Raw genomic sequence first — 11618 nt, forward strand, 5'->3', positions numbered from 1 at the left:
GGCCGGGATTGCGACAATCCACAGCTGTTATCGGCAGAACAGGCCCGACAGCTTTTAAAGTCAGGCTCGTTCTGCAGTGATCCCTCTTCAACGCCTCTATTTCCCCCGTTTGGAATAGCGGCGGAGGATTATATACCCCCCCATGACCTGCTTGGAGGCAATAGAAACAAAAAAATAGTCAATAAGTGCTTGTTTTTTGCAGCCACAATAACAAAAGCACATGGATTTGGGAACGTGTTGTGGATCCTGTGTTTTTTTCAGGTTACATTTTACAGTGTAAAAAATTAAATTAAAAAACACGGGCTGAAACTGAAATGTCAGATAAAAATTATTATAACGCCCAATTTTGTTTTTCGCTGTAATATAAAACCAATGCCTAGGTGAGCCTCAAATCAGGGTACATGTCTTTGATCAAACATTAATGGGATCAGTTGCAATGTTTATAATTCTGAGCGATATGACTGACCACATGAGAAAGACTGTAGCGGAGTTGGTCAGCATTGTTTGCAGTGATCTATAACACACAATGTAGACAAAATTGATTGGATGCCCAACAGCATATAGAACAATGAGATTTTATGCATGTCAGTACTTTATAGGTCCACAATGTGCAGTGATTACTGCAGTCACCCCTCTTGGTGTCCGCAGTACAAAGTTCCTGCACAACAGCAGGCAGTATATTTTACCCTTCTGCCTTAAGTACAGAGACCAACTGTGACAATGAAGAAGGTAGAGTCAGCCTAGAATGTACCCTTCGCTCTAAAGGAGCCCATACATGCTCCGTTTTGAGGCTCCGTTCTGTACTTTTAAAGTACACATCGTATCGGATCGCATGCCTTGTGCATGCACTGCGATCCGATACGATGTGTACCTAGTACAAAAAGTATGTGCAGCACATACTTTTTGTACCGTACTATGTGATGCGCGCATCGCATAGTACAGAACGGATGCCGGCGAACGGCTCCGTGTATAGGCAGCTTAAATCCTCCCAGAGATTCTCAATGGGGTTAAGATTTGGAATCTAAAATGGTCAGTCCATCCAGGATAACGAAGTTTCTTTATACCTGACCAGAATCAGCCTTGAAACAGGACAGGTGGTATTGTCATCCAGATTAAGACATTTGTTGTTTCCTTATGCCAAAATGTAGGAAGCACAGAGTTGTGGAGAACACCTTTATACTTTCCAGAGATAATGCATTACAACCAGTGGGCCCATGCCAAACCAGCTGAACCATCCCCACATCATAACACCACCACCTCCAAGATTTGCTGTTCATGCTGTACATCAATGTTTTTCAAACACTATGCCGTGGCACACTAGTGTCCCTTGAGGTGTTCTCAAGTGTGCCCAAATATATATATATATATATATATATATATATATATATATATATATATATATATATATATATATATATATATATATATATATATATATATATATATATATATATATATATATATATATATATATATATATATATATATATATATGGGGGCCAATAGGTTTTTTTTTTCCTGTGGGGGCCAATGTGTTTTGCCCTGTGGGGATCTCATGGTGTGCCTTGGCAATTTTTTAAATCTTATTTAGCGTGCTGCAAAGTAAAAAGTTTGAAAATCACTGCTGTACATTCTGGCATCAGAAGTCCTCCTGGCAATCACCAAACACGTCCACCTGATGTGAAGTGGAAATTGTTATTAGTCATTCCATATCGATCGGTGACGCTCCACTGTCCAGTTTTTTGCGCTCTTTACACTATCATAAGAGCTGGGCTGAATTCTACATTGTGACGAGAGGGTTTTCAATGCCCATAATATCAAAGTGCTTGGGCCTACCTACATGTGTTCTTATCAACACCGGCACAAGTGGCCATTTTGAACTTGTGTGCAATGTTATGCATGGGATGGCGCCTGTTCACATATACCTGATTAGCATTCTGTTCCCTGTGTTGCAGTTTTGGTGGGGTTTCAGGGCAAGATGCATTCACTCACTGTACATTCCTTTTCAATGCATTAATGAAAAAAGACATAGTCAATGTAGGAACATCCACAATGCTTCTCACATGCATACCTTCGATCAAGCCGCCTAGAATGATCTCCTTTTCAAACTTGGTCAGCTCCATCTGGCAAGCTATTTCATTAGCAAATGATCTAATCAGTGTGCCTCTACCAGTTTTATACCTGGATGAGCAGATGGGTCAATAGGTGTCTTACATGGGGGTAGGGATGCCAATACCGGGGCATTTTTCCAATCAGGGGAATCAGGATTAAAAAAAGGCTCAATTCTTTGATTCCCGAGATTGGCATCCCTAACAAAAAAATGCCCTATGTCCCCCACATTAACTTACTTGGGGGGAGCAGGTGGAGGCAGTGGGTTGGTGTTGTGCCAGGAAGTGGAGTTGCTGAAGAGTTTCCAGGCAACTAAACTTCTAAAGCGGAGCCGGGAGCAAGCTACGAGAGGGTTCTGGCGGCTTCGGCGGTACAGCAGAATGGACCAATGACCTAATCACGCTGTGCGCTGGGGTCGGGAACAGCCAGGCAGTGTATGAGCAAGGGCTCAGATGCTGCCTGTCAGACTGCAGTGTCTAATCCCGAAATCCCGGACATTTTGGGGACAATTCCCGGGATCCCGAGATTGACAAATTTTTGTACAACTGTCAGAAATGGATAAGGTAAGTTATTGAAAATGACAAATTGAGAATGAGACTTGCAGCACTCAACTGGGCAGCTTCACAAGCCATAGTAAAAAGTAACACATTTTCTATGACAATCATTTCAACAGGGAGTGTCTATAGGAAAGTCATCTTGACAATAAGAGCACAGAATAGCTGGGAAGGATGTAGACAGGAAAAGCAAGAAACTAAGAATATCGGACCCTTTGCAAAGAGCCAATCATTTTCATACAATGGAGTCATGGGAAAGAAAAACAACACCACCACCACATTTTTCAATGCAAATCAAAAAATGTCAATGTAGATGTGATATAAAACTGTAAAGCTATGTACACACACTTCGATTTACTTTTGATTCGATTTTCTATTAGATCTGGCATTAGATCTTGCCATTCAATTTGGCATTAGATCTGTACTTTTGCATTCGATATCGAATACGATTTACATTCATGGTACATTGTACACATTCAATTTACCTGATTGAATTCGATATTTCCTTAGCTGCACAGTGGATTTTTCTGTTCGATTTTGAGAAAACGGGAGCGCGCATCGAATCGAATGCAGATCGAAAGTGTCCTAAAAACCATTCGATGTGGATTTGATTTTGCTTCTATAAACAAAATCGAATAAAAAAAAAAAAAAAAAAAACAGGGCAGGCTTGGTTGGAATCACATGCGATATATCGCATGCAAAATGACTGCATGCAATATATAGCCTGTGATCCTGTCGCCCGGGAATGTCAAAGGGGGATTGCCGGTGATTTGGCTGAGGGGAGAAGTCGCTGCTGTGTATGGGGGCCTTTACTGTTTGCAGTTTGTATATTCCCTATGTGCCTGTGCGGGTTTCCTCCCACAATCCAGAAATATACTGGCTTCCAACAAAATTAACCCTAGCAATACCTTTGGTCCAGCAGAAATTAAAACGTTTTCATCTATGCCTCACAAGTGTACAGGGCTCTTCAGTTACAAAACCCAAAAGCTTCAACATTGAATAATAAATACCAAAGTATTTTAGGAATAGGCAATATACCAGTCCCACAGTCATTTCATAGCAATAGGATTCGAATGGAACTGATGAATGATAAAGAAAGCTCTCCTTCAGTTACAAACATTTCATCGAATCAAGGAACAGATCGTTCAGAACAGTTAGGGGTTTTTTAAATGTCAAAATTAGCATATAGCCATCTTATTATGCCAACGGTCAACAGGTCACAGAACTAGATACAATACTAAAATCCCCCAGAGTTTACAAGCACAAGTCTAAAATGTAACAATGTAATAGCATAATACTGTACATGTATTAAACACTATTCCATTCAGTTCCTAACATCTAAAAGGTTGATACCATTTATTAAAAGCTTGTACACAAAAAATAAAGACATTAATTAATATACAACTAGTAACCAGCCTGTCAAAATGACAGCACAAGATTAACAGTAGAGTAAGTGTCAGTGCAAGCCAGAATGTAGCAACACTTGAATTGGTCTGTTGGGGCGCCATGTAGAGGCTGTCTGCCCATCAAACACTTGAGTTCCCCTCAGAGGTGAGGCACAGCATTAACCTCTAATTATATAGGATATTGTACAAAAATGACAGCTTCTGTTGTAACAGGGGATACAGGTGTTTCTTCAGTTTCACTGACTGCAACATGTACAAGCTAAGTATACACAAGTAAAGGTGTGTACACACATATCGATTTACTTTCGGTTTCCCCTATTCTACCCCCTTTCAATTTGGCCTCTGCTTTCACATTCGATCTGCACTTTTGCATTCGATATCGATTTACATTCAAGGTACAGTGTGCCCATTCGATTTACTGGATCGAATTCTATATTCCCTTGTCAGCACAGTCTACAGGAGTGCGCATCCAATCGAATGCAGATCGAAAGCATCTTAAAAACCATTTGATTTCGAATCGATTTTGCTTCTATAAGCAAAATCGAATTGAAAACCTGGCACAATTTAAGAGTGTGTGCACCCCTTAACGGTTGAAGCTGCAAGTTTGGATCCAACTTTCTAACAAGAAAAATGGTAAATACGGCAATAAAAAAAAAAAACCACACAACACAAAAACCATCAAAATTTCTCACCTAGCTGACTAAAATTAGGGGTTAAATCAGCAAAAACGTATGTTACAGATTTACTTGGCATAATACGTATTAAGCAAAGTACTTAGGGAAGCATTATTCAGCACAAAGTACCAAATCCAGTGGTTTTCATGACAGCACCACACATGTATGGACTAAGCCTTTAAGCCCTCTTTAAAATGTAATTCAGTAGTAGTAATTATGACAAAGTAAACAACCTTGGTAGCAATTGGACATAATATAAAATAAAGAGAATAAAAACAAATAATAAATAGTATTTTTAAAAAGCAAATACATTTTTTTAATCTAAAAAACAATATAGTTCAGTATTAAAAATATATGAAAAAATAAGCTTTCAGTCTAGAGGTTACATAAAGTCGGCTAGAAGAGTGCAGCTGTGTAGTTTTTGTAACTACATTTCACTTTAGGTTATAATTACTTCACCTACTAATTGAGGTGTATTCAATGCCGAGGCGAGAGGGCTTTGTATGGCGAGAAAAGCCATCCTCGCCACCGAACCCCCCTCACTATATTCAATGTTTGCCCGTCGCGGTCAAGGATTCCCTTAAATGGCAAGGTACGCTGCATTTTGTTGTGAGTCCCGCCGGTTTAAAGGACACACTAGCCGTTTCCACCTCTTTGAATAGATCCAGTGAGGTGGAAAAGGCGAGTGAAGGGGAGGCAGTTGAATACGGTGAGCTATTGGCACTGCTCTCCATCATAGTTCCCGTCAGAGCATTGGATTAGTTCTAGCCAGATCAGAAGGGTTATCCATGAATTTGCCTCTGAATTAAACCAAGGCATTGAAAGAGGATTCTGGGATTTTATTGTAACTGAAAATGGTGGAAGGATGCTTTGGCCTCTTTGGCCAATGTCCCAAACTACAGTATGATTTATACCTGCACCTCTTCATTCGATGTTTATGAAAGTATTTGGGTACTTAAACAGCTTTAAAGAGGAGAAAAAAAAATACCAGAAATTAAATGAATACTGCAGGCAATTCCCCACCTCAGTCTGGGTGAGCTGGGTATGCACTATGTCATTTTAGCAACCAATATGTACGTTATCATTAACGATATTATCGTGCATATCATTTAGGGTGTACCCAGTATATTGTTAACGATGTACAATCTCGCCCTGCCATCTGAACATGCAGTCAAATCTGGCTATATCATCAGCGAATGCATGTTCGGTAGGGGTCTCTGTGAGGTCACTGAACAATATTGTTCGTTCAGAGTCACCGCCGATATTGCTAACTATATCAGCGGTGTCACACACCGTATAGTGTGTACCCTGCTTAAGAGCACATATTTTATTGATACAGTATCCAAGCTTCATCACATATAGTGAAATCAGAATAACTGAGGTACTAAATAAATCACTAAGACCTGGACTGTTAAGCTGGGTACACACCTATAGATATATCTGCAGAGCTATCTCTAGACGGACTGGGCAGTGTGTTCTGCATACACGCTACCTGCTGATGTCACACTTGGGTGGTGGACACTTACATGCACCTGCTGAGTTGCTCTGTCAACCATCTCTGCAGTGAGTATATGAGCAGTTGTGGATCGCCCATACACACATCTCGATAGGCCGACATGATTTTAGAAATATCAAACATTGGCTGTGCTACAACGCAGACGCAATGTGTATGGAAGACGTTGTCCACAAACATATCGCCGATAGACACTGGATGACAGAGCAGATCAATTGAATGGCTGAAATATTGGTTAGTGCGTATGCACCTTTAGTGTGCTGTGAGGACAGAGGTAGGGAAAGCCTGGTATACTGGCAACCTAGAGGGAAGGTTCTGCTCAGCACCATCATCTGGCAGAAATGTACATCAGCAGAACATTTCGGTACTTGTGTATTATAGCGGCGCCCATCGCATACCAAAAGGCATGCGATGGTATGCGATATCGCGCGATGTTGTACAATGTCATACAATTTTAAAATTGTATGACATTGTATATGGCATACAATGCCATACAATGCGATGTGATGCGATTAAAAATTGTATAAGCACCCTAATGGGTGCTTACAATGTTAAATGCACCCCCACACCACCCCCCACTATAAACGTGAACCCGAAGCGTGGCGAGCGCAGCAAGCCCGCGAGGGGCGGCGGTACGTGTCCTACGACCTTTTCATACCCCCACTATCCATGTCGGCGTGGAGTTGAGAATAGAAAGTGTGGCAAGCGCAGCGAGCCACCGAGCCCGAAGCGTGGCGAGCCCCGCGAGGGGACGCGGATACCTGTGAAGCCTGCGAGGGGACGCGGATACCTGTGAAGGTAATTTTTCATCGTATAGGGGGCAAAAATCACGTTGCATCGCATGCCATCGGGTGTATGGCATGTGATGCGATAAAAACATCGTACGACCAACATCGGGGGCGCTGCTATAATACACAAGTACCAACATTTCTACTGGAGCCTTGTTTTACTATCCAACATTAGTAAAAAAAAAAGTATACAACATGATATGTAAATTAAAGCCTTAGAAATGGTGTAACCTTCCTGCATAATAATCCTGTAAGTAAGGGGTTCTTAAACTATTTTGCACTGGGACCTCATCAGACAATAAAATTATTACAGGACTTCAGCAAGTAACCGCAGAATGGTTTTCACACGTGTGTTGTCAGCAGACCCCACATGCAAGGCAGCATTGTGGAGGCGCAAAAGGATGCCAGGAGTCTTAAGTAACACACAACTCAACAGGTTTTTCAGATTACTTGTATCACTGACTGAGAGATTAGTCATCAGCCCCACAGTCAGCAACATGGAGTCTCAACCCCATGATGAGATGTCACAGTCCACTATTGGGAAGCGGTGCTGTAAATGTAATAATAGTGTTCATTCTAGCACCCGCTATCTTTGAAAACCCATGCAGTTCCTCTTCCCTGCCTGGGGTGTCGCTGTCTGCTGGAGTGCTTCTAGCACAGTGTGGTCTGTATATCAGCAATGATATGCAAACCAGACATGTGCTAGAAACACCACAGCAGACAGAGACACCCTAGGCAGGGAAGAGGAACTGCATGGGTTTTCAAAGATAGCGGGTGCTAGAATGAACACTAGTAATAATATTATTCTTAAAATATTACGCGGGAGAGTTATCAGAGATATTATGAGCGATATTACTCATTTTGCAATTCTGAGCCATATCGTTCATTATATTGGCCGCTGTCTATACTCTGCCCAATGGCCGATGCACACTCCCGCAGGTCATTAATGCCCACTCCATCGTCTGCATGTATAGATGCGGGAGCAGATTAATGAGGGCCATGCAAAATGGCCCCACTGCAGGCATTGGTAGCAGGGATCGTGTACAGGTTGAGTATCCCTCATCTGGATATCTGTTATCCAAATGAGGGATACTGTTATAAAAAAAAAAAAAAATTAGTTTCCGGAATGTACTTTTTTTTTTTTCTGCTTAAAGTCCTACGGGTGACATGGTATGAAACTTGCACTAAATAATGATTGTCCCAGATTTTCTGACTGAGCGGCGTGCTGCAGCACAAAACACTCAGCACACTGCAATGCTTGCCTAATAGGCAAAGCCCCGTGATCTGGGGGCTGTGGATCGTTTTATTGACCATAGTTAGGTCGACAGGTCAACATGGGTTTTTTTCACAGTTTTTTTACCCAGATGTCGACATAGTCGACATGGACACAGTTGGAAGTCAACCGCAGCCCCTCACAATGCTTCAGGCACGGTGCCTCGCTACTCTCGGCACACTATTTTATTCTCCCACCACACCCTAGTGGATGGTAGGGCATGAACCCTTGACCAATGTCAACCTAGAACCCTTTCGACCTTCCCACCTGTCAACCCAACGGTGTTGACCTAATGACTGTCGACCTAAATGCAGTCGACAATACGACCGTATGCCGATCTGGGGAAAGCCAGTGCAAGCACTGGCTTTCCATGCAGGCGATGCTGTAGGGCATACACACGGAGCAAACTTTGTTGCATATTTTGAAATCACGCACAAATAAAATATATTTTTGTCTATGTCATGTGTTTATAAAACAAATGCATTTTGTGTTCACACATGAGTACCGTCCTCAAGATAGCTCATTGAAATATAAAAATATTCCGAAATACGGAATAGCTCGTTATCCGAAATGGTTCTTGCCCGGAGCATTTTGAATAAGGGATACTCAACCGGTATCCTTCTGGAGATTTGGGCTCCAGAATTGAACACAGTATAATAGATAAGGCTGTACAAATGACATATACAGCAGTACAGCACTTAAGGAGTGAAAAGAACCATAGAAAGCAGGGCAAGAGATTGTGTCTGAAAATGACCATTTTGGGAAAAAAATTATCTTAATATGTAACAAGGAAAAAGTTTATTATCTATCTATTATCATGTTTTACCCTATTCTTTCTGACCAGATCATGAATATCTCATATGTCAAGCAATAAGTCACTGTTTTTGCAACAACTCAAGATTATTTTGCAATGTCTATTTTGTGACGCCTGAGGGGATGTTATACAGAATATGGACGTGATGTTCCAATTGTTACTGCAACTCCTTTCCCTTCCAGTAGCATACAATATAAAACTGGTAGGCAACTATAAAATATAACTGGAGCACAACTACCAAGAACTTACTGAGCAGTATGTCCACAATGCTTGACCTCTGGATTATACCAGTCCATAATTAAACATTACGTAAATATTGTGTGAAGCTAAAAGCTGGCCATACAGTAGTGCGATTTGGCCACTTTTCACCTGATTCCAATGGATCGGGACAAGAAATCGGGTGAAAAGTGGCCAAATTGCGTGTGTTTGACATCTGATGTGCGGTCCCGGATTGGAATCAAGAGATCGGAGATATGCACGTCCAACCACCAACTTGGACAGCCTCCCAGCAGGGGGGAAATGGGTACGCATACGATATATCGTATGTGATCCTGCCGTCTGGGAAACTCCTGGGTGGTTCAAGGGGCATTGTGTATGGGTGTAAAGTGTCACAAAAACGGCTGGTATTTCAAGATTGTTTTTATTTTTCATTCACACAAATGCTTGGATTATTGTTATATAAAACAAAAGGGAAAGATGAACTGATATACTGTTTCATCCATCACTATCAAGTTCATGAAACAAAGCTGTACTATACTTATATTTCTTACCCATTACAATGCATAGATTATACCAGTCCATAATTAAACATTACTTAAATTGTTCTTCATTTAATAGCCAATTCAAAAAATGACCAATATGAAATCAATGTTGGCCAGATCACTGGCTCATACAGAAGTGAACTACATGCTCCTGCATATTTGCTACCAGAGAGGAAGGGTCACATTACTACACATTATGGCAAATGTTACCTTTAAACCTTCCCCTATCCTTACACCACCAAGACACTTCCCTGTATCAGGTGGCAGACAGATTACAATCTCATCCAATGCATACTGGTTTACACCTCCAGTAACAAGATCAGCACTGTCTGCAGCTACAGTATGCATCTCTCGACAGGACTACAGTGCATATACAGCAGCACAGCCTAGAATGGACACATATGACAAACCAGCATGGGTATAGCAGAGCCTGTGTGTATACAGCAGCCCATCCCAACATATGCACATATCACAGACCAGCATGGGTATATATCCCAGGTGTATAAAGCAGTACAGCCCAGTAGGGGCATTTGGAGCGTCACAGCCCAGCAGGGGTACATAGCAGAGCCCAGCCAGGTGTATAAAGTAGCACAGCCCAGCAGGGGCATATGGAGCAGCCCAGACCAGCAGGGATTACATAGCAGAGCCCAACATGGGTATATCAGGGCCCAGCAGCCCCCTCCCCCATAGAAGGGGCACACAACACAGCACAGCCCAGGTGGGGCATATAGCAGCGCACAGAAGCCCCCTCCCCCTCTCATACATGCTGCTCACAGGACACAATAGTGCCATCTCCCACCACAGCAACGACATTGAGCCCCCGTCCTGTCCTCACGACGCTCTTCACCACCAGCACCGTAATACACGCTCTTCTCGGGAAATACGTCCCGGCCTCACAGCACTTACTGTAAATGGTGTCCTCCATGTTCTGGGAGGCGGTGGCCGGGTCCGAGGTCTGAGCTTGACCGGAAATAACAAATTTCGGTCCGCTGCCGCCACTCGGGACGGTCACCCCTGCAGACAGACGACTGAGCTGATTCTCCTGTCCCCGCTCCCCGACCAGATCGCACACATCGGCCAATTCCACCCCGATGCTAGTCTCCTCTACAACCCTCCCACCGCTGCCATGGCAGCCGCCACACACTCCGCCCACTGCGGCCAACCGACAGCGGCGCCAACCAATAAAGTCTCGGATCTGTGTCCGGGCTGGGCCAGGGATGGGCGGGGCTAAAGAGCGCCTTTGTTCCGAGGACGTCCGTTGCTTCTTGATGGACACGTAATCCGCCCAATCTTGTCCTCAGTCTCCCTATTACAGGCGGGTACTCGGTCTCACTGACCAATGGAGTCTGCGGATCGTACGCAGCTCAGCCAGCTAGACGTCGGCGGGGTGGAGACTGGGCTGTCGCTGTGTCGTGATGAAATTCACACAACACAGTACTACTGTAGTAGAGCTAATAGTAGTGAGAGAGGAAATGCTGATGGAGTTTGTCATACATTCCTTGGTGTGTAACATCGTGTACTGCTGCCTGCTGGTATATGCATAGTACAGGGACAGATTATAACAGTGACAGCATAGCTTTCTGTAGTTGGTTGGTAGCTGCACCTTGACTCCCGTGGCGCACTATAAAATAGTAAGGAGCACTAGGGCGGTCTGCATACACATGGCTCTCTGATGAAGAGGTAAGTAGCCCCGACCGTAGTCCTGCTCACAGGCGAATAATAACTA

The 11618-nt window shown here is 43.0% G+C and overlaps 1 protein-coding gene across 1 annotated transcript in view; it reads right to left on the minus strand.

The window, feature by feature from the left end:
- CYTH2 (cytohesin 2) overlaps positions 1-11101 on the minus strand; it is a 35753-nt gene extending 24652 nt beyond the window's left edge. Inside the window, exon 1 of the mRNA XM_083162627.1 lies at positions 10799-11101. Coding sequence (XP_083018753.1) covers positions 10799-10817 — 19 coding nt within the window. The 5' untranslated portion in view covers positions 10818-11101. The remainder of the gene's footprint in view (positions 1-10798) is intronic.
- Between the last annotated feature and the right edge of the window lie 517 nt (positions 11102-11618).

Source organism: Crinia signifera, chromosome 19 (assembly GCF_055691185.1).
Source record: "Crinia signifera chromosome 19, ASM5569118v1, whole genome shotgun sequence".
Classification (NCBI taxonomy): Eukaryota; Metazoa; Chordata; class Amphibia; order Anura; family Myobatrachidae; genus Crinia; species Crinia signifera.